We start from the raw sequence: 24,668 nt of genomic DNA on the forward strand, positions 1-24,668 counted from the left end.
GATAACTTTACACCATCCCCCTTTTTTCTTCCTCTCTTCTCCCTCAAGATTTAGTCAAAAACACAAGTTTTGATGTCGAAATGAGCAAGAAAGTTTCTGCATACGTTTTCTCTGAACCGCACATACAACAGTAGGAGCCAGACTTAACTATTTCTAGTGAGCCTGGAAGAGGAGAGGAGCAGACCTTTGGTTTGTGCTTTCACTAAAGGATGGATGCAAAATCGTTTACCTAGTGAAACCTTCTTTTTTTTTTTTTATTTTAGTTACTCTGATAGACCTCTCTGCCAAATACAGAGAAGAGCCTAAGAGACAGGCTATGCAACATCAAATGTCTCTCTTTTTGGAGAGGGAGGCCATTGCCCGGTACTGGACGTCACTGCTCTCAATGCCTTCGTTCAGAAGACAAAGTTCTCCATGGAGACATCGAAATCAGTCTTTACAGCAGTAAGATAGGTCCACTGGATGGTCTCTTTAGATCTCCAGGATGCTTACTTCCACATTCTCATCAAGCTGAACTTCAAGCATTACCTGAAGGTTCGTGTATAGGAGGAAGTTGTCCAGTTTTGGGCTCTTTGTTTCAGTCTAGGCACCACCCCTCAAATAGAGGACCTGTTAGGACCTGTTGTTTTTCTAATCCTTAGACCTCTTCCAAGGAATGTCGATTTTAAACTTCTTCCAGCTCCCTATTCCCTGGGAGAAGGAACGTCGAACGACAAAGGAAACGAGAGGCTTTAGCTCCCGAGGAGACGCCTACTCGAGCATACCTTTTGACGATTCTCAGGACGCTCACCTTCATCATAGGAAAGGTGAGGTGAAAGTTTTTTCGTCATCTTCGGATGACGCAGCACCCAGACGAGGCTGGCTTCAACTTCCAGACCTCTGAAGAGGAAGGTGGACACGGTCAATCAGCGTCCTATCATGACACCGCAAGCTTCTGGTTACAGTATAGTCTTTGGAGCAGTCCTGAACGTTTTTTCTTTCTACCGAAGAAAACTCTCTTACCTAACATCCTTTTAGGATGTTGGCAACTGTCAATAACGTCCAACTCACCCAGTGCAGGACAGTTGTCTGAGCCTAGCATGACAACGGTTTATGCTCCTTCTCCACCGTCAAACGGGTTATCGTCTTCTGGACGCTCAGTATATTTTTTAAACGGTGTAGAAAGAGAGCTTGTGGTAGACGTGATGTCTCCGGTACCACAACAGTTTGACCCTATTTTTATTATGTTGCTAGATATGCGACAGAAGCTCTCTTCGCTCATGCTAGTTTATCTGCCTGTGAACAACAAGAGGGTAGCAGGCCTGGACCCTGAGTGTCAAGTAACTTCACATCTGGACACCAAGCGTAGTGAGGCTACCAGTCGAGATGTTCTTGATGACGTACGTCTTTACAACTCCCTAGTTAAATGTCGTATTTTAGCCATTTTCAACCCAAGGAGTCACCCTAACAGGACGTCGAGCTTCCAGCAGAACAGGACGTTCTGCAGGACTTGACGTTGAGCGTCCAGCAAGACGTGACGTCGAGTGTCTATCGAGACCCTACGTTAACCATCAAGCACAATGCGACCCTCGCGTCAAACAGCTCGTGACATAGACATGTACGCGTTCCCACCATTCAAAGTGCTGTACAAAGTGTTACAAAAGTTTGTGTCTCACGAGGGAACCAGGTTGACTTTAGTGGCTCCTTTCTGGCTGTCAAGACGGTGGTTCACAGAGCTACTGGATTGGATGGTGGACATTCCAAGAAGCCTGCCATTGAGAATAGATCTTCCCAAACAACCTCACTTGGCAAGAAACCATCTAAACCTCCAAGCTCTACGTCTGACTGCCTTCAATCTATCGAAAACTCGCAAGAGCAAGAGGATTTTCGAAGGAGGCAGCTAGGGCTATCGCTAGAGCAAGGAGGACTTCTACCATCAAGGTTTATCAGTCCAATTGGGAGGTTTTTAGAGAATGGTGTAGAACTATATTAGTTTCTTCATCGTGTACCTCTGTAACACAAATTGCTGATTTCTTCTTAGACCTTAGAAGAAAGCAAAACTTTTTCTCCTTGACCATCAAGGGGTACAGGACTATGCTGGCAGCTGTATTCATACACAGGAATTTAGATCTCTCATATAATAAAGACATTCAAGATCTTTTGAGATTTCTAAGTAGAGTCAACAAGAATCACCAGCCTGGATTTTAGATGTTTTAAAATTCCTCATGAGTGACAGATTCGAGCTTTTACACTCGGCTTCTTTTAAAGATCTGATTTTGAAGACACTTTTCTTAGTAAGTCTGGCAACGGCTAAGAGAGTCAGTGAAGTTCACACATTTAGCAAGAATATTGGCTTCAGAAACGGAAAAGCCATATGCTCCTTGCAACTTGGATTCCTGGCAAAAAACGAACGTCCTTCTCATCCATGACCTAAATCTTTCGAGGTTGCTAACCTCTCTGATATGGTTGGTGAAGAGTTGGAGAAAGTTCTGTGTCCTGTTAGAGCACTGAGGTTCTATCTGGATAGAACTAAAGATTTAAGAGGCAATTCAGAGGCTCTTTGGTGGGCAGTCAAGAAGCCTGCAATACCTATGTCTAAAAACGCCCTATCATTTTTTATAAGACTTTTAATTAGAGGCACACTCACACTGTGGTGAGGCAGACCTTAAGCTGCTAAAAGTAAAGACTCATGACGTTAAAGCTGTAGCAACTTCTGTAGCTTTTAAACAAAACCGTTCTCTGCAAAGCATCATGGATACAACCTTTTGGAGGAGTAAATCTGTATTCGCCCCGCATTACTTAAAACGTGTCCAGACTCTTTATGAGGACTGCTACACTTTGGAACCATTCGTAGCAACGAGTGCAGTAGTAGGTGAAGGATCTACCACTACGTTTCCCCTAATCCCTAGTACCCTTTTTCTTCTCTTGGAACTTTTATATATTTTTATGGTTTTACGTGGAGATTGGTCGACAATCTTCCGCAATCTTTGATTTAGTCAGGTGATCATTTTGTTCCTTGAGAGCGCCCGGAACAAGGGTATTAGTTGAGGTCCTGTCAGCAAAAGGGTTATTCACCCGTTTGACAGCTCCTAGAGATCTTCAGCCCCCTGAGTGGACCACTGGATCTCATAAGGATAGCAGACATAATGAGGCAGAGAATCATTGAAGTCAGCTTCCTTAACAGGTACGAACCCTTAAGCTTGTTTTGAGTAACTCTTAAGTAAAAATGCCAACAATGCTGGTGTCTCTAACCCTCCACCAAGGTGTCAATCATATATTGTTATATAACCAGCGGGTAAGTTTAATGTTTGAAAATAATATTTTCATAATAAAATAAATTTTTGAACATACTTACCCACTGGTTATATAACTTACAATCTCACCCTCCTCCCCTCTAGAGACCTATGAGCATGGAAGATCTGGTGATGTATGGAATGGTTCTGCCTATCTCCTGGAGGGTGCTAGTGTACACCTGGCAACTCTAAATGCGATTGCCGCGAGTTTTTTTTAATTTCTGCCGGACGTCAGGGACTAAAGCTATTGTTATATAACCAGCGGGTAAGTATATTCAAAAATTTATTTTATTATGAAAATATCATTTTGGGTAATTTCTAATGAGATCTCATAAGTGTTATCTTTTGAGAGCCCATTTATACCAGTTGATGTTGTCCTTAGAGAATTATAAAAGAAATAGTCACTAATATTTTGAAAATTTGATCAATGTTTGTTGGATGTTGGGGAGGAGTTAATTCAACTCAATTTTCCCAAAAGCAGGGGCCATTCAGAGACCACAGGAAAATGGAAAATCATAAGTTGTTATTTTTTGCCTGTTACATCACATGTATTTTACATGCAATAACAGTTTTGAATTGCAATAAAATATATGTTTGTTTATATGATTATATAAACCTTTCATCCTTGAAAATAGGAATATGTCTTTAGCTGACCTTGAATGACCATTTAATCATTAACGTGGTACTTTGTTGATAACAGGTGGCAGGAGGGGGAAATCCTGCTTACCTGCCTTTCACAGAATAATCAACTTCGTTTTTTACACTGAGTACGGACGTAAAATCAATCTATCAATCAATCTCGACTGTTGGTTTCTTTTTTTTTTACTTTCATGATAAATGCCGTTTGTTCTTACATGGAAACAAAACCTTATACTTTAGTAGGAGGAATATTTCAGTGAAGTTAGACACTCAACTGTTAATATTTATAACTGAAAATTAACACGTGGTGAAGTGGTTTATGTCAATGTGAGGGTGAGCCTTCACATCTCCATATGTTGTGTACCTTCTCAGAGGGGGGTAACTGTAAGCAACCCTTTGGAATTTTTTTCACTTGTCATATTCTGCAGGATGAGGATTATGGAGCATAACTCGTCTTTGTAGTAATCTCTTTTCCTCAGAAGTGAGTTGCTGTACCCTATTTGGACCAAGTGTGTGCCCCCAGTAATGAATATTATTCATCTGGGAGGTACACCTGGTACCAACAGAGTTCTTTGGGTGGGGATCCCATTGTAGTGGTTTGTGTTGCATTGGGGAAAGCTTCCTTCGAGAGAGAGTGCAGTAATTGCTAGTTGCTTCCACCTTGACTTGTATGACACTAAGGAAGAATGTTTGGAAGTTTGTAGTTACTGTATATAAAATGAGATCATTATATTTTATAAAAGGCTGTATATTATGCATTTCTGCACTAATCATGTACTATGTATTATGTAGCCCATTTGTTATCAGTGTTTCATGTAAAATGAATGCACCTTCTATGTATTTATGCATATGTATATATTGTATTATAATTATTCCTTTGCATAATTGTATGTTGCATGTGGTAACCCCTGAGGATGTGGCAACATTGTACTTTTCCCACGTTGGGGCATTCCAGAGATTATCTTCTTCATCTCCTGAAGCAGATGGATTGTCTGTCTGTTGTATTCTTGTTTATTCCTACATGGATATAAACTTTTGAATCATTTATACGGAGTTACTGCTAATCGTGTTTTCTAAGACTGGCCAATCAAAAATTTGGTTTGATTGCACCATTCTTCGTGCTGGGTTAACTCAGCGCATGTGCGAGGAGCCAGTGGGATCATGCTCACTAACAATGTCTCTCCACATTCCTGTTGTTTACCCTTTTAGTGTTTAGCTCTCTTGACTTGTGTATTTTCTTAATTCACAGTCATTAACGGTGAGTTACAAGTGAGCGCTTATGTCCAGTGAATCTCAGTATTTACGTTTTTGCCCAGCACTGGATAGTGACAATTGTGGCGTCCTTATGAGCCGGGTGGACATAGACACACACCCTGTGTCCCTCTTGCCTAGACAAGAGATGCTCAAGAGAATCTCCATGTAAATATTGTAGGGAGTGAACTCCATCCCAATAGGAGATACATTTTTCTCATTGCAGGAAACTTAACGAGATTTCTGTTTCCGAGTCTCCCCCCAAAGGGAGTTAGAGAAAATCTCATTTTATGGAGCGAGAACTTCCCCTCAGTTTTTCATTTAGAACAGTGAAAGCATCTTGCTCCTGGAGGGATCTTAGAGTTGAACCTGTTGTTCACCCCATACAGAGGCACAGTCTTAATGGAAAATCCGGATTACCAGTCTCCAGGTCATATTAATGAGAAAGTCCTGCCTTGTACGCCTTGGGTTCCCTGGCCGAAAACTTCTTCTTGAAGAAGACTCCCCATGTAAATGACTTGTAAGTTTGTATCTGCATAGGAATAAGCTACAAATTTTACCGTATATAATTTGTATTTTTCCTATCTATACAAACCTGAGTCATTTAACAAAGGTCTCGCCTCAACTGTCCTGCAAGTCTTTGACTAGGTGAGTGTTATGAAGAGACGTTGTGTTGCTCCTTGCTCATGCGCTGCGTTGACCTAGTGCAAAGCATGACGCATTCAAACAAATTTTTTTATTGGCCATTCATAGAAAACATGATTAGCAGTAACCCTATATAAATGACCCAGGGTTGTATAGCTAGGAAAAATACAAATCATATAAAATTTGTAGTATTGCACCTATTCTATCTATCTATATACCAAGGCACTTCCCCCAATTTTGGGGGATAGCCGACATAAAAGAAAAACAAAAGGGGGACTTTTCTTCTCTTCGTTCCTCCTGGCATGACGAGGGATTGAGCCGAGTTTGATTGGTACTGCTAGGGTGTCAGAGCCCACCCTCCCCCGTTATCCACCACAATGGAGCTTCATATGCTGAATCCCCTACTGCCACTACCTCATCGGTCACCAAGGCAACCGGAGGAAGCAGCAGGGCCTATCGGAATTATGTCACAATCGCTCGCCATTCTTTCCTATTTCTAGCATGCTCTTTTGCCTCTCTCACATCTATCCTCCTATCACCCAGAGCTCTCCTCACTCCATCCATCCAGCCAAACCTTAGTCTTCCTCATATATGTCTCCCATCAACTCTTGCATTTATCACCTTCTCCAGCAGACATCCATTTTTCATTCTCTCTATATGTACTGCACCTAAAATTACTAATAGAACTACATTACTTTAAGATAGTGTTTCCATCCCAGCCTCACAAGAGATCCCCAAGTCCACTGTCTCTTTTCCTCCTCTGCCAGGTTCTTTTTTTTCCTTTTATCTTTTCGTTGGACACTTCTTCCTTAAGCAGAAGACAGTCGTGTAGGAAGGCCTACCGTGAAAACTGCCTTGGGGCTTATATCAATCAGTTTCCTTCTTTGGGAGGGAGTTATGGTACTCGCCCATGAACTGATACCTTTAGGGTTAGTCAAGCAGAGTGTGTGAAAGTGTTACAATTACCGCTGCTGCACTGGGTGCAGGAGAGCGATTCTACTGTGACTGAACACCATCACTGTAAGCTTAAAGACAAAGGGGTTATTCTTTGGCAGATGGGTGGGTGGAGCTTTTTCCTTGTACCACCTGTCTTTAAGCAACCACTTTGTTAATGATTCAATGACCGTTCCTGGCTCTGACGAAGACATATCTCTATTTTATAAGAATCTGGTTTATATAACTAAGAGTATGCAAATTGATTTTTAAATTTGTTATATTCCTGCAATAAAATCTCTTTAAAATTTGATGCTATTAAAAGAATTTACAGTTATTCATGTACAATACAGTACATGGTTTTGTATTATATGTTAAATATTAATTTGAAAAAAGTAGAGATTTATCTTCTGGACTAAATTTCCCTTATCATTTTAATTTTTAAGGGTTTTTCTTGTGTAAATTTATCATTAAACATACAATTATTCTTCTTTATAATGGAAAATAATAGCATTATTCACATGGAGCAGTTACAGAAAATTCTTTTCATACTTGAGTGTTAAGCCAGATGTCTAAATTTTACTGCACATGAGTTTTAGAGTAACCCCCTCATCAAGAATCTCAAAGGGTTTATTGCAGAGTTGGTTATCCATGGTAAAACATTAATAGTAAAAACATTATCATCACCAGAAACATTTGGGATGGCTGTAAGATACAGAGTGAATATTCACTTCCATTAAGAGGTTTAAATCATAAGTAAATGTAAATGCATTGTATTTTCTCTTTTCAGGAGGTAGAGCAAATGATAGAAGAATCCAAGTATAATCATGAAACAAAGTATTCTCATCATCTCACTCCCGACATCAGTGCTGACCATAATTCTACTGTCTTAACTGATGACCATGAGACGTTGAATGGAGTGGTGGTTAATATACCTATAGAGGTGGGTAAAAATTTTACATCATCCATGTGTGCTAAATATAGTTTAGATGGTTAGATTTTGTTTGCTTTGTTTAACAGCTCTGGAATAGCCAGTTCACAAGGTGTCACCAACGTAGATTATAATATGAGGTTTTTGGTACTAATATGCCTGTGGTGATGTTCCTTCCATGGCACCACCTATCGGGTCTACTGGACATAACAGGGGAGGGGGAATGGGAAAGAGTGGGGTAGAAATTTCAGAGGTTGGGAAGCTGGTGGTTTTGATGATTAAAATATGATGACAACAAGGTAAAGGTCTTTGATAACATTTTATATACTCGCTAAATTAAGTACACAGCCTAACCTAAACTAACTTTTTGTAAATTTGTGAAGTTATATGAGGATTAACCTAATTTTGATGTTGACATAGCAGCCTGGTGTTTAGTAACTATGATAGATATTTTATATATTATTGAATACTATATTAACCCAGTGTAGTATAAAAATGGAAGAAAGTCCTCTGATTGCTAGAAAATAAGTTATGAACAAGCAATAAGCATTTGCAAGAATATATTTCATGTTTGCAATTGGTAGCACTGATCGTATGCCTAGTGTGATTTTGAGTTTTTTAGCGAAATTGATGTCATACAATTGGGTCAATTTCTAAAAAGATTGGTGAATTATAGACAAACTCACTTTGTTTAGATAGTGATTTTGTTGACTACAGAGTATTTTTATGAATTTTGTAATATTATTGAAATATGTTTTGTTGCTGTCGTATGTGAAACCTTCCTTATCTTTTATTATATTGCTTGAAGCTTTATTGCTCCACCAATTTTTTTTTTATCTCATTTGATGCAGACATTAATTTGTAGTTGAGGTTTCTGACAGATTAAAGTTTGAGATGTGTATATGAATTTTTGCCTGGCCCACATTAAAGCAGAACTTATTGTTATTTATTTTTAATCAAGAATATATTTTATTGCCTTTTCAAACCAAAGTGTTTTTTTAGTTATGCTTTGTATTTATGAGTTATTTTGTTAAAGATTTTGAGAATTAATTTATGAAAAATAATTATCCAGGCTTTTTCACCTATAATCAAAATGTAATTTGTTTTACAGGAAAAAGTTCATCCCATGGTACCATTGCCTCTAGCTCCATTCCTCACTGAAGATGATCCAGATGTTACGTTTTATAACGAAGTTTATCACTTCCTCAATTCTGGCATATTTCCAGAGGGAAGTACTGAAGCTTACGAGAAGGTTATCAGGAAGCGTTCCACAAATTATATGGTGAGTTCTTTATAGAATTCATTTTTTCATAGTCTTCTAGCATTTTTTGTCCCTTGCTTTACTTGATTTATTCAACTTATTAATTTTTTTTTGTCTTATTTAATTGACATGTTTTAAGGAATCAAAGATTTTGGTTTCTTCTGCTATATGATAGTGTGATCAGCTGATGAAATCTAATGCCGTGATTTTGTTTAAGTTTCTTTTACAGACATGATATAGTGATATTAATTTCATTCTTAAACTCAGGATTATTAAATGTAGTAATGCAAAATTAATATCGTTATTTATTTCAGTTGAAATACAGTTAATTTATTTAAGATATGAAAAAAGATTGGTACTTGGGGTCCACATTAGACAAACTCACCATTGTATGCTTATGAGAAAAATTGGTTTCCTATGTGTGAATGTGGTACAGTAATACAGTACCTCAGGGTATAAAATTAGTTTGTTCCGTAGTGGCTTTTGTAACATGATTTGTTTGTATAATCAGTCGCATTTTACATTTAAATTGCCTAATTTGGTTCAAGCCCTACGGAAACACTACATTAAATTTTATAAGAAAGGTAAAACCAGAATGAAATAGTCAATTACATTTGAATCATTCAATATACCTAACCTAACCATTGATACCTGAAAATAAAGTAAATATTAGAACATAATCCAATAATAAATGAAAAATATGAAAAGGATAAGAAAATGTGGAACCTTAACATTCTAGTGAGATGATGCCCGAAAGCAAAAGTGGCGGTAAAGGAGGAGAGCAAACGGCAGAAAAGATTAACATTTAATTTTACAAAATGCATTAACAAATGGCAGGAAACATTGACATGACTTTACGAAACACTTAAAAGTAAATATCTTTTTTTTTCTTTTTTTTTTTTCTAATTTAAAAATTTTAGAATAGCGCCAACGTTATCCCTGCGTGTCGTAAGAGGCGACTAAAAGGGACGGGACGAGGGGGCTGGGAACCCCCTCTCCTGTAAAAAATTCCTGCGAGACATCGACAAGGAGATGGAGCTGGGGGGAGAGTGACTGCTCCCCGCACTCTAGTTTTGGGGTGTTTAAATGTGCATGGATGTAGTACGATAGAGAGTAAAAGATGTGAGATTGGAAGTATGTTTAGAAGTAGAAGGATGGATGTATTGGCCTTGTGTGAGACAAAGATGAAAGGAAAGGGTGAAGTGATGTTTGGTGAAATGTCTGGTAGAGTGTCTGGGATTGAAAGGGGAAGAGCGAGAGAGGGTGTGGCGTTATTGCTGAGTGAATGGATGACAGGTAAAGTAGTGGAATGGAAGGAGATATCATCTAGGTTAATGTGGGTAAGGGTTAGGTTGGGTAGGGAATGTTGGGCGTTTGTCAGTGCGTATGGGCCAGGTAGTGAGAAAAGTGAAGAAGATCGGAATGAGTTCTGGAATGATTTAACTAGGTGTGTAGAAGGACTGGGTAGAAGGAATTATGTAGTTGTTATGGGTGACTTAAATGCTAGAGTGGGCGCTGGAGAGGTAGAAGGTGTCATTGGTAAGTATGGCGTACCAGGTGAAAATGAGAGTGGTGAGAGACTGGTAGATATGTGTGTTGAACAAGAGATGGTATTAAGTGCTAGCTTCTTTAAAAATAAAAATAAAAATAAGTATACATGGGTAAGAGTGGCAAATGGAAGAGTAGTAGAAAGGGCATTAATGGATTATGTGTTGGTAACTAAAAGAATGTTTGGAAGATTGAAAGACGTGCACGTGTTTAGGGGTATGGCTAACGGTATGTCTGATCATTTTTTGGTGGAAGGAAAATTAGTTGTAGCAAAAGAGTGGGGGAATAGAGTAGGTGGATGTAAAAGGGAGGTAGTGAGGATTGAAGAGCTAATAAAACCGGGGGTAAAAAGTAAATATCAGGAAAGGTTGAAAATGGCATATGATGAGGTGAGAGTAAGAGAAACTGGTAATTTAGAGGAGGAATGGAAGTTAGTAAAAGAAAATTTTGTTGGGATTGCAAGTGATGTATGTGGCAAGAAGGTTGTTGGAGGCAGCATGAGGAAGGGCAGTGAATGGTGGAATGAAGGAGTGAAGGTGAAAGTGGAAGAGAAAAAGAGGGCTTTTGAAGAATGGCTGCAGAGTGATAGTATAGAGAAGTATGAAAAATATAGAGAGAAAAAGGTGGAAGTAAAGCGCAAGGTACGTGAAGCAAAGAGGGCAGCTGACCTGAGGTGGGGTCAGGGATTGGGTCAGTCATATGAAGAGAATAAGAAGAAGTTTTGGAAAGAAGTGAAGAGAGTAAGGAAGGCTGGCGCAAGAATTGAAGAGACAGTGAAAGATGGAAATGGAAGGTTGTTAAAAGGAGAGGAGGCAAGGAAAAGGTGGGCGGAATATTTTGAAAGTTTGCTGAATGTTGAGGATAATAGGGAGGCAGATATAATTGCTGTTCCAGGTGTTGAGGTGCCAGTGATGGGAGATGAGAATGAGAGAGAGATAACAATAGAGGAAGTGAGGAGAGCACTAGATGAAACGAGAGTAGGAAAAGCATCTGGTATGGACGGTGTGAAAGCTGAAATGTTGAAGGAAGGGGGTGTGACTGTACTTGAATGGTTGGTGAGATTGTTTAATATGTGTTTTGTGTTGTCAATGGTACCAGTAGATTGGGTTTGTGCATGTATTGTACCACTATATAAGGGTAAGGGAGATGTGCATGAGTGTTGTAATTCAAGAGGTATTAGTTTGTTGAGTGTAGTTGGAAAAGTGTATGGTAGAGTACTGATCAATAGGATTAAGGATAAAACAGAGAATGCAATCTTGGAAGTACAGGGTGGTTTTAGAAGAGGTAGGGGTTGTATGAATCAGATTTTTGCAGTTAGGCAGATATGCGAGAAATATTTAGCAAAAGGTAAGGAGGTGTATGTTGCGTTTATGGATCTGGAGAAAGCATATGATAGAGTTGATAGGGAAGCAATGTGGGATGTGATGAGGTTAAATGGAGTTGGTGGAAGGTTGTTGCAAGCAGTGAAAAGTTTCTACAAAGGTAGTAAAGCATGTGTTAGAATAGGAAATGAAGTGAGTGATTGGTTTCCGGTGAGAGTGGGGCTGAGACAGGGATGTGTGATGTCGCCGTGGTTGTTTAACTTGTATGTTGATGGAGTGGTGAGAGAGGTGAATGCTCGAGTGCTTGGACGAGGATTAAAACTGGTAGGCGAGAATGACCATGAATGGGAGGTAAATCAGTTGTTGTTTGCGGATGATACTGTACTGGTAGCAGACACAGAAGAGAAGCTTGACCGACTAGTGACAGAATTTGGAAGGGTGTGTGAGAGAAGGAAGTTGAGAGTTAATGTGGGTAAGAGTAAGGTTATGAGATGTACGAGAAGGGAAGGTGGTGCAAGGTTGAATGTCATGTTGAATGGAGAGTTACTTGAGGAGGTGGTTCAGTTTAAGTACTTGGGGTCTATTGTTGCAGCAAATGGTGGAGTGGAAGCAGATGTACGTCAGAGAGTGAATGAAGGTTGCAAAGTGTTGGGGGCAGTTAAGGGAGTAGTAAAGAATAGAGGGTTGGGCATGAATGTAAAGAGAGTTCTATATGAGAAAGTGATTGTACCAACTGTGATGTATGGATCGGAGTCGTGGGGAATGAAAGTGATGGAGAGACAGAAATTGAATGTGTTTGAGATGAAGTGTCTAAGGAGTATGGCTGGTGTATCTCGAGTAGATAGGGTTAGGAACGAAGTGGTGAGGGAGAGAACGGGTGTAAGAAATGAGTTAGCGGCTAGAGTGGATATGAATGTGTTGAGGTGGTTTGGCCATGTTGAGAGAATGGAAAATGGTTGTCTGCTAAAGAAGGTGATGAATGCAAGAGTTGATAGGAGAAGTACAAGAGGAAGGCCAAGGTTTGGGTGGATGGATGGTGTGAAGAAAGCTCTGGGTGATAGGAGGATAGATGTGAGAGAGGCAAGAGAGCGTGCTAGAAATAGGAATGAATGGCGAGCGATTGTGACGCAGTTCCAGTAGGCCCTGCTGCTTCCTCCGGGGCCTTAGATGACCGCGGAGGTAGCAGCAGTAGGGGAGTCAGCATTATGAAGCTTCATCTGTGGTGGAAATGTGGGAGGTTGGGCTGTGGCACCCTAGCAGTACCAGCTGAACTCGGTTGAGTCCCTGATTAGGCTGAAGGAACATAGAGAGTAGAGGTCCCCTTTTTGTTTTGTTTCATTGTTGGTGTCGGCTACCCCCCAAAATTGGGGGAAGTGCCTTGGTATATAGATAGATAGACACTGATACAAACCCTCATTCTTTACTATAGGAAATATTCTAGTGCGAGCTGGAAAATACAGCAGTAAAACCTTAACAAGGTCGTTAACGACCGGGTAGGTAGTTATCCGCTTTAGTGGTGGGGTAGCTACTGTTTACCTTCAATCGAATTCAAGCCGCCGCAGTGGTAACACCCCTGCTCCTGCTTTTGTTTAACTGGCTGACTAGCCTTTTCTTTTTGTGCTTTTGATTAATTCTTTTTATTTTTCTTTGTTAGATGTGATGTCCTCTATTATGAGGAAGTGTCCCGGGGTGCCTCCGAAATCCTGTGGCACCTTTATGTCGCTGCTGGAGGTGGATCCTTATTTCCTATGCCCTAGGTGGGTCATAGGTGTTCTGAAGGCTCCCTCTACCAAGTATATTGAGAGTGGTCGCCCTCTCAGTGGGAGAAGTTAGAGAAGAGGAAGAAGAAATCCAAGAAGGACTCGTTACTGCCAGGCACCGTCGAAAGGTAAGGAGTCTCGGGCCTCTTCTTCGGCCTCTCGTTCTCTCCCTTCAGACTCTTCCTTGCCTCCCTCCTCCGGGGGGAAGTCAAGGAAGAGTGGCACCATTGATTTAACCCCCATTCCTCTTGGTCAGGCAGATCCCGTTACCTCCCCTAGTGGGGCAATGTTTTCCGCCACCGGGAATGGCTCCGTTACCGCTTACATTCCAGGTCATGTACGAGCGGTATGGCCTTCCCTTGGACTTCCTGGTTCTCCTTCGGAGGAAGTTTGGAACCAGATCCTCGCGGGCAAGGCTGTGCCTCAGGTCCCTTCTGTTTTGGAACCCTCGGGAGTTCCGGACCTCGCCTACCTACCATCTACTCAGTCGGCGGCCGCTGAAGTTTCAGTGGATGTAGTAACTTCAGCTCCTGCAGTGCCTACTTCTCACACCGTTTGCGCTACTACAATATCATAGCGTTGCAAGCGCAAACATCGCAGTACTCCCTCCTCCTCCTCCTCCTCCTCCTCCTCCTCGGAGGCTAGGAGGGAGAAAGAGAAGAGGAAAAGGAGAGCTCGCTCTCCTTCGCCTAGACGTTCTTGCCGGAGAGACAGACAATATAGGAAGAGACATCATCGTTCTTGCTCTTCCTCGCCTTCTGTCTCTTCACGAGATGTCTCGCCTCGAGACTGTAAGCGCTCTCGGCGCAAACCTAAGAAGAGCGCTTCCTCTCGTCAGTGTTCTGCCTCGCTGTCATCTTTCTCTCGCGAGGGATCATCTAAGCACTCGAAGCGCTTCAAGAAAAAGAGCGCTATGTTAAGTTCTCGCTCTTCTTCACAAGAGAGCTCTTCAAAAAGTAATAAGCGCTCCCCTAAGAGAAGCGCTTCCCACGATTTTTCATCTAATCACGCCAGGAGCGCGGCCAAGGGCAAAGGGCGTCCTGATCTCGAACCCTCTCCTTCACATATTAGTTTGAGGGTCTCCGATTGCTCTAGGAAAGTCAGAAACTGCACTTCTCGCTTTTGCTCCTTATCATCAGAGAAAGATCGCTCTCGCCCTTCGACTTCTCGATCTCGCAAGTCTCTGGTCATACACTCGCGGGGTCAATCTCCTCGCCCTCGTGTTTCAGTCAGGACAACCTCCCCGGTTCCCTTGCTCCCTAATGAGTTAGGGATTACAAGCCTCTCGAAAACCTCAGAAGAAGACACAGGGGTTCAACCCTTCTTCTCTTTGGTTGACCCTCTTAACGAGAGAATGCCTTGATGAAGTCATTGGGCTTCAGCACGGCATATCATTCCCGTGCTGAAGGCTTGTGACGGGCAAGAGGGCTCTCGAACTGGGGAATTTCTTTTCCTCAGTTTGACTCTAAATTTCTCTCATTCTTTTTCTATTACCTCTTATTGCTTATTCCTCCTTCATAATTATCAGCTGTCTCCAACCTTGCTGTCAAAACTCTTTTACCCATTTCACTGTCCAGGTTTTTTAGAGGGGACATTGTATCCATGATCGGTTTTTATTTCAAAATCAATTGTGGGAGCTGTGGTGGTCTTGCCAACTGCCCGAAAATGTTTGGACACCTAGGAGTGTCAGTATTCCCATACTGGCACGCGGAACTATCTCTTAGGAAATTTGGCCTTCGGATTCCAGGGGTTGGCGATTTTATAGAGATAGGACTCTCGGCATTCTGTCCGGTTTGCCTGCCACTATGATTAGAGTGGGGATGATTGTATTCATGAAATGCTCTCAGTCCCATCAAGCGGGTTTGGCATACACTTGAGCCACTCTAATCATAGTGGTACCATCCCTTTGTGGTAGGGTAGGGAGTGGACATTTGGTAAGCAGCTTTCACAGGTGTCATTGGTGGAGAAATTAATTCCAGGAAAGGCTAACGGTGTCTTCTTTGGAATTTCAGACAGTCTTAATTTTTTCTCTCCCTTAAACTATATTTTTTTCCATTGTTTTTTTTTTCATTGTTATTATGACCCCTTCCCTCCCCCTGAAAAATAATTAATGAGTAAACTTAATATTCCCCGTACCCCTGGATCAAATGGCGAACCCCAGACACCGTTGACGACTTCTGCTTGTTTAAATAGGGAAAGCTCTGTTGACAACCTCGGCAATAAAAAGGATTCCTCCAACAATACTTTTTTGACCAGTGTTGTTAAAGACAATTTATCGGCACTGGTGGAAAATGATGCTTGTAATAACCGTAATACTTTACTCTCTGGTTCTGGCTCATTACCAGATCCAACAAAAAATCTGAAAATTCTCCACTTAAAAAACATACCAATTGGTTGTAGCTATGACATAATTCATGAAGCCTTCTGTAGATTTGGAGCAATCAAAGAAATTTTAATGGAGCTTAATGGTAGTAAAGGCTTTTGGGAAGCTTGGGTATCATTTTCAAGTTTTGAGATTGCTTTAGAAGCAAATAAAAATTTAGAGAGCATAAAAATTGACAATTGTTTGATTTCTGGGGCTTTATGTGATAAAGCACCAAGACACCTAGAGGTATATAAACCAGAAGAATGGATGGAAAAAGAAATAGAGCATAGACTTCCAGAAGTAAGAACCCCCAAGCCCCCAACATGGATAATTGCATCTGGAAAGATAGATAATTATAACTATTATAAGATGAGTAAATTTATACAAAAAAAAGTTGGTTTAATTAAAAGTAAGGATATTAGTAGATACGGTAAGCAATCTGTTTTGATTAATGCAAAATCAGATACTCAAGCTCACATGCTTTGTGGCATGAAGATTGCAGAAATTGATCCTATTAAGGATATTAAACCACATATGAGCTTCAGCTATGGTAAAGGAGTAGTTTTTGATAAAGATCTATATGAATTCTCAGAACCAGAAATTCTGGACATGTGCCCTGCTAATGTTTGGAAAGTAAGTAAGATTCCTCAAACAAGCATGGTAGTTTTAACATTTGAAACCCCTGTTATACCAGATCATATAATTATTGAGAATGAAAGAGTACGTGTTCGAGAATATAAACCTAGGCCTTTACAATGCTTTAATTGTTTCAAGTACGGTCACCCTTCCCGGTACTGCAATAATACGAAGATCTGTATTAACTGTTCTTTGTTAGAACATGGCCAATGCAACAGAGATACAACCTGTGCAAACTGTAAAGATAATCATAAACCAAATGATAAAAGATGTAGAGAATACAAGAATGAAGAAGCTGCAATCTTGAAAGCAAATGCTGAACATATAAGTGTAGGTTATGCAAAGCATTTACTCAATCGGCAACTTAATTTTGCTCGCGCGGTTAAGATGCCAACAAAAGATTATAATCCACTACCCCTTACTACCACAGGGGGACCAGTGGCAGCACCTGGCCCGTCAGGTGCATCTCCCTTAGTGGTAGTAGCCCAGCCATCTGGGTCAAGTGCTCAGGCTATAAAAGCCAGAGCACAAACCTCCAAAGAGGTCAATATGGTGTCCAACACACCAAAAGTATTGTCACCGATAGGAGCATCTCCCCTAGAGGTAGTAGCCCAGCCTTCTGGGTTAAGTGCTCGAACTGTTGAAGTTCTAGCACAATCCTCCAAGGAAGCCAATGTGGCTTCCACCACCTTAAATGTATTGTCTCAGGCAGAATCTCTACCTGATTTGATGGAGATTGGAAAACAAGATCTTCCAAAGAGGAAAAGGTCCCCATCATCCTCACCTTCATCTAAGTCAGGTAAGTGCCCTACTGCTCATGATCCTAAGGTTGACTCTTATAAAGATCCTAGAAAGAAAGAAAAGAAGAGTGGTGGCCTAGTAAAGCCTTCCATCTCCAGGCCTTACATGGCTTCATCTGAAAAGTCCCAAAAGACAAATGAGACAAAGAAAAATAATAACAAAAGATAATGTCTATCATCCAGTGGAATTGCAGAGGTCTAAGTACTAGCATTGAGCAAATAAAAACTTTAACCAGGGACTCAGACACGAAGGTAATTTGCCTACAGGAAACCAAGATCAGTGACAAACCATTTAATCCTGGACTCAATTATCATTTTTGTAGATCCCCTCCTTTGCAAGCTGCAAGAGCTCAAGGTGGTACAGGTTTTATTATTCACAAATCTGTAAAATTTGAAACAATCCCACTCAATACACCACTACAGGCATGTGCAGTTAGAACTCATATCGGGAAAAAAATTACTTTATGCTCGCTATATATTGAACCATCCTTAGAACTTTTCCTCTTAGATCATGCTGGTAATCCAAGAAGGCTTAGACTTTCTGACCTCCAAGACTTGATCAATCAGCTTCCTGCCCCTTTTATTTTAATGGGTGATTTTAATGCAAAGCATACTTTATGGGGTGGAAATGTGTGCGATAGATGGGGTAATCTTGTTGAAGAATTAATCGACAACAATGATGTAATACTAATGAATGATGGTTCTCCAACTAGGTATGATGTATTCCACAACTCTACATCAGCCATTGATTTGTCAATCTGTTCCTCATCCATTCGATTGGACTACCTTTGGTCAGTAAATGAACACCTACATGGCAGTGACCATTGGCCAATAATGTTAAATTATGTCCATAATCTTCCTTCTCAGTGTCCACCAAAATGGAAGATAGATGAGGCAGACTGGGCAGCTTATGAAAACTGTTCACACACTGATAAAGAATATGATGAATTTACATCTCCAGTGCATGCCTATCAACATCTTGAAAATATTATTGATGATAATGCTAGCAAGTTTATACCTAAAACATGCGGTTTACCTCATCGCTCTGTAGTTCCTTGGTGGAGTAAAGAATGTGCCAACGCAAGAAAAGTGACCCGAACTTGCTTCAGAAGATACTTGAGGACAAACTATTTAGCAGATAGAATAGCATATCTCAGAGCCTGTGCCAAACAAAAAAGAATTTTTAAAAAAGCAAAGAGAGCATCTTGGAAGAAATATATATCTAATATTAATACCAAAACTCCTTCAAAGGAAATATGGGACAAGATTAGAAAACTTCAAGGTAAATTCGTCCCTAAGCCTCTACCAATATTAAGGGAAAATAATAGATATATATCTGACCCCAAAGATGTAGCAGAGGTTCTTGCTAAGCACTTTGCTCATGTATCAAGTGCTGACAACTATTCCCCAGCATTTCAACAAATTAGAGCATCAACATCTGTTGTTCCTCCTGCTTCTTCAAATACTGAAGCTTTTAACCTGCCTTTTAGTATGGAGGAGATGCAAAATGCTATCTCCAGCTCTTCTTTAACTGCCCCAGGTGAGGATGGCATCCGGTATGAAATGATATCACATCTTCCAGTGGATACCAAGGAATTTTTATTAGAAACCTTTAATGGTCTATGGGCTTCCCATACATCTCCTGATTCCTGGCATACTTCAATTGTAATTCCAGGCCACAAGTCTGGTAAAGACCCAGAACTGCCATCTAGTTATAGGCCCATATCCTTGACCAGTTGCATATGCAAACTATTTGAGAGAATGATCAACAACAGACTTGTGTGGTATCTAGAATCAAAAAATCTTTTATCTAACAGACAGTTTGGTTTTAGGAAGAACCGAAGTACTCTGGACCCTTTGCTGATGTTATCAAGGGAAATTTCAAATGCTTTTTCTAACCAAAACCAGGTGGTGGGTGTCTTTTTTGACCTCGAAAAGGCATATGACACCACCTGGAGGGGTGGTATTTTAAAGCAATTGGCCTCGTGGGGTATAGGAGGACATATGTTCTCTTTTATTGAAGAATTTTTATCAAACCGCTCCATTAAAGTGAGAGTAGGGTCAGAACTATCTTCATCCTACATGCAAGAAGAAGGTGTCCCCCAAGGCAGCGTATTGAGTGTGACCTTGTTTGCTGTTGCAATTAATAGTCTCATTAGTCACATACCTCCTGGCATACAAGGATCACTATTTGTCGATGACTTTGCAATTTATTGTAGTGGATCATCTGCACTACAAGCATGCCAAAATCTTCAAATTGCAATAAATGCTGCTTCCGCATGGGCAAATTCTCGCGGATTCATGTTTTCTCCTCAGAAGACCAAAGCCATTCGCTTTACTCGTACTCGTAAAAGGGAAGAGATCCCCACCCTTTTCTTAAATGATTGTATTTTGCCATATGAGGATAGTGTCAAGTTTCTTGGAGTCATTTTCGACAAGAAAATGACATTTGGTCCCCATATAAATGACCTATCTATCAGGGTTAAGAAGTCACTGAACATTCTGAAAGTGATATCGCATTTTGATTGGGGTGCTGATAGAACAACTTTGCTTAGAATTTATACATCTTTGTGTCTGAGCAAGTTAGACTATGCATGCCAAATATATGGGTCAGCTACAAAGACTTTACTTGGAAAACTTGATATTGTTCACAATGCTGGGCTTCGCATCTGCACAGGTGCTTACAGAACATCTCCCATTGACAGTCTCTATGTTGATTCTGGCATACCTCCCCTTTCCATTCGCAGAGAGGAGTTGAGTTTGAGGTTTTTAGCTAGGTCCCTTGCTGTGAGAAACAATCCTAACTGTAAATATGTTAGGGCGCCTTTAGATCGGGCTCCTAACAGATCTAGAGTGCCTAAGCCTTTGGAAGTACAGCTGAAAAATGATGCTAGAGAAGTAGGCTTGTTAACAGCACAGATAGCAGAGGTAGGATATCCCAAGTCTCCTCCTTGGTGTAATCCACCTGTTAAAGTATGTTTTACGGCAGGAGGGAAAAATACCTTACCTAGTAGGGTAATGAAAAGTGAGTTTTTAAATCATGCTGCTCAACATCATGGGAAACATGTTTTTACAGATGGGTCCAAATCGGCTGCAGGAGTTGGAAGTGCAGCTGTGGTGGGGGATATTGTTATTAGAAGGAAACTCCCATCCTCTTGTTCAATTTTTACTGCTGAGCTGTACGCAATAATTCTCGCAGTCCAACATATTTTTAAAAATGGCAACCAAAATAGTTTTTATACAATTTTTACGGATTCCAATAGTGTTTTACTCTCATTAAAACAAATTATGCCAGGCCATCATCTAGTACAAGAGGTGCAGGACTGGTTAGTACTTCTGCAGTCTAGGAAGAGTATCAGTGTTCACTTCTGTTGGGTCCCTGCCCATGTTGGGGTGGATGGGAATGAACAAGTAGATAAGGCAGCAAAGGAAGCTTCAGGGCTAAGTAATCCATCCCCCTTGAGTATTCCTTACAAAGATCTTAGAAGTGAGATTCATCTTTACTGTAAAAATAAGTGGCAAGCTCGATGGTCTGAACGGACCACCAATACAAAATTGAAACAAATCCACCCATTGGTGGATAAATGGTCATCTTGTAATTCTACAAGTAGAAGGAATACCATTATTTTAACTAGGCTGCGTATTGGCCATACACATGCAACGCACAATTATTTAATGAAGAGTGGGGAAGGGAGACAGGCCCCTCTTTGTAATACCTGTCAAGTGACAATGGATGTTAAACATATTTTAGTCGATTGTCCTGTTTTTAATCTCCAGAGGAGGACACATTTACTCCAGGACAAACCGTTAAGAGATATACTGGGGGAAAACTGTAATACCCTGAACTTGAGAAAATTTATACAAAGTATTGGGTTATATTACGAGCTATAATTGATTTTATTAATTTATTTATTTATTTTACCCTTTTAATCCCTATTTATTTCACATCTAGATTTTATTGTATGAAAGTGTTACGATTTGTATTAAAGGTTAAAATGATACTAAATGTTGTGAGTGTACAGATATGATTGAATGATTTTAGTTATATAGCGCTGAATGGCCTTTGATGCCCCAGTGCTTGGCTTAATGCCTAAATCCCATATTCAATTCAATTCTCTTTGGTTGAGAGCAGAGGGAATGGTAAATAATAGACGGTTAGGAATAAATGTAGAGGGAATTCTGTATGAGAAAGTGGTTGTACCAACTGTGGTATATAGATTGGAGTTGTGGGGAATGAAAGTGATGGAGAGACAGAAATTGAACGTGTTCGGGATGAAGTCTAGGTGAAAGGAGGGTAGATGTGAGAGAGGCAAAAGAGCATGCTAGAAACAGGAATGAATGGCGAGCAGTTGTGATGTAGTTCTGATAAGCCCTGCTGCTTCCTCTGGTTGCCTTGTTGACTGCTGAGGTAGTAGCAGTAGGGGATTCAGCATATGAAGCTTCATTTGTGGTGGATAATGGGGCAGGTTGGGGGGGGTGGCACCCTAGCAGTACCAGCTAAACTCAGCTGAATTCCTTGTTGAGCTGAGAAGAGCTAAGAGAAGAAAAGTTCCCCTTTTGTTCTTTTTTATTTTATGTTGGCTGCCCCCCAAAATTGGAGGACGTATCTTGGTAGATAGGTAGAATTAATTGTGGATAATAAGAGTTGACTGTACAGTATAAGAAAACTGACAATTTAATCTTTAGCAAATTATAGAAAATGGTGGTGTTAGTGTATATGGGATACTAACATGAATATCTTTCCCAGGAATACTTGAGGAAAAAGTAAAAAAATAGGTACCCAGGTCAGAAAAGGTTTATGTAAGAGACTGGATACACTTGCGTGATTATATTAAAAGCTTTTAACAATAAATTTTTTTTTTTTCATTAAATTATTATTTGAAACATGAAATTTAGACATTCCCCTAGCCAAAAATGCAATACAGTAATCTGAATTTTCAAAATTCCAAGCAGAGGTCTTGAGCCGTGACCCTTTCAAGATATACAGTATACTATATAGATATTGTACACCTATCACTGAATAAACATTTACAAATATAAATACTATGACTTGGAGGGAGGTGAATATCAAAATAATATATTTTGTTATTAAAATGATATTTTAATTATAAAATAAATTTTTGAATATACTTACCCGGTGAATATATAATAGCTGCTGCTCCGGCGGCTCGACAGAAAACACACAAAAACTCGCGAGCGATCGCTATGAAGGTTGCGGGTGTGCCCACCAGCGCCAACTATCGGCCAGATACCGCATATGCATGTAAACAAGCCTCAATTCTTCTCATCCCGCTGGGTCTCTATCGGGGAGGAAGGGAGGGCCTTTAATTTATATATTCACCGGGTAAGTATATTAAAAAATTTATTTTATAATTAAAATATCATTTTTAAATATTTAACTTAGCCGGTGAATATATAATAGCTGATTCACACCCATGGTGGTGGGTAGAGACCAGAGTTAATTAAGTTTACAGCGTAAATGCTTAGAGTTTTTGACAGTTATAACATAACAAAACCCAAATATATAGGTACCTGGTAAGGAAGTTGACTTAGACGATTACTCTGCCTTGTTAGTCTGTCTTCCTCACGAAGCCCAGCGATCCTCTTAGGATGCTGAAAGACTCCCAGGAGCTGAAGTATCAAGGGCTGCAACCCATACAACAGGACCTCATCAAACCCCTAATCTGGGCGCTCTCAAGAAATGACTTTGACCACCCGCCAAATCAACCAGGATGCGAAAGGCTTCTTAGCCTTCCGTACAACCCAAAAACAAGATTAAAAAACATTTCAAGAGACAGATTAAAAGGATATTGGAATTAGGGTAATGTAGTGGTAGAACCCTCACCCACTACTGCACTCGCTGCAACGAATGGACCCAGTGTGTAGCAGTCCTCGTAAAGAGTCTGGACATCTTTTAAGTAAAATGACGCGAATACCGACTTGCTTCTCCAAAAGGTCGCGTCCATAATACTTTGCAGAGATCTATTTTGCTTAAAGGCCACGGAAGTTGCTATAGTTCTTACTTCGTGCATCTTAACCTTAAGCAAGCATCGGTCTTTCTCATTCAAGTGAGAATGAGCCTCTCGTATTAAAAATCTGATGAAATATGACAAAGCATTCTTTGACATAGGCAATGATGGTTTCTTAACCGAGCACCATAATGCCTCAGATCCACCTCGTAAGGACTTAGTACGGGCTAAGTAGAACTTAAGAGCTCTAACTGGACACAGCACTCTTTCAAGTTCGTTGCCTACGATCTCTGATAAGCAAGGTATATCAAAAGATTTAGGCCAAGGACGAGAAGGCAGTTCATTTTTGGCCAGGAAACCAAGTTGAAGTGAACATGTGGCTTTTTCTGTAGAAAAGCCGATGTTCTTACTGAAGGCATGAAGTTCACTGACCCTTTTAGCCGAAGCCAAGCACACTAGGAAAAGCGTTTTGAGGGTGAGATCCTTCAGGGAGGCTGAATGTAATGGCTCAAACCTGTCTGACATGAGGAACCTTAGGACCACGTCTAAGTTCCATCCAGGAATCGCCAAACGACGTTCCTTAGAGGTCTCGAAAGACTTAAGGAGATCTTGGAGATCTTTATTGTTGGAAAGATCTAAGCCTCTATGACGAAAGACCGAAGCCAACATGCTCCTGTAGCCCTTAATCGTAGGAGCTGAGAGGGAGCGAACATTTCTCAGATGTAAAAGAAAATCTGCGATTTGGGCTACAGAGGTACTGGAAGAGGACACAGATGCTGACTTGCACCAGTCTCGAAAGACTTCCCACTTCGACTGGTATACTCTGATGGTAGAAGCTCTCCTCGCTCTTGCAATCGCACTGGCTGCCTCCTTTGAAAAGCCTCGAGCTCTTGAGAGTCTCTCGATAGTCTGAAGGCAGTCAGACGAAGAGCGGGGAGGCTTTGATGAACATTCTTTACGTGGGGCTGACGTAATAGATCTACCCTTAGAGGAAGACTTCTTGGAATGTCTACCAGCCATTGAAGTACCTCGGTGAACCACTCTCTCGCGGGCCAGAGGGGAGCAACCAACGTCAACCTTGTCCCTTCGTGAGAGGCGAACTTCTGCAGTACCTTGTTGACAATCTTGAATGGTGGGAATGCATATAAGTCCAGATGAGACCAATCCAGTAGAAACGCGTCTATGTGTATTGCTTCTGGATCTGGGACTGGTGAGCAATAGATTGGTAGCCTCTTGGTCATCGAGGTGGCAAAGAGGTCTATGGTGGGTTGACCCCAAGTCGCCCAAAGACTCTTGCACACGTCCTTGTGGAGGGTCCATTCCGTGGGTATCACCT

General features: G+C 40.7%; 1 protein-coding gene across 3 annotated transcripts in view; it reads left to right on the plus strand.

Moving 5' to 3' along the window:
- The window catches only part of LOC137652285 (uncharacterized), a 156,116-nt gene that overhangs the window by 19,469 nt on the left and 111,979 nt on the right, over positions 1-24,668 (plus strand). For all 3 annotated transcript variants that reach the window (XM_068385582.1, XM_068385583.1, XM_068385584.1), the window contains exons 4-5: positions 7,531-7,683; positions 8,783-8,953. In XM_068385582.1, coding sequence (XP_068241683.1) covers positions 7,531-7,683; positions 8,783-8,953 — 324 coding nt within the window. The remainder of the gene's footprint in view (positions 1-7,530; positions 7,684-8,782; positions 8,954-24,668) is intronic.

The sequence above is a fragment of the Palaemon carinicauda genome, chromosome 13, assembly GCF_036898095.1.
Source record: "Palaemon carinicauda isolate YSFRI2023 chromosome 13, ASM3689809v2, whole genome shotgun sequence".
Taxonomy (NCBI): domain Eukaryota; kingdom Metazoa; phylum Arthropoda; class Malacostraca; order Decapoda; family Palaemonidae; genus Palaemon; species Palaemon carinicauda.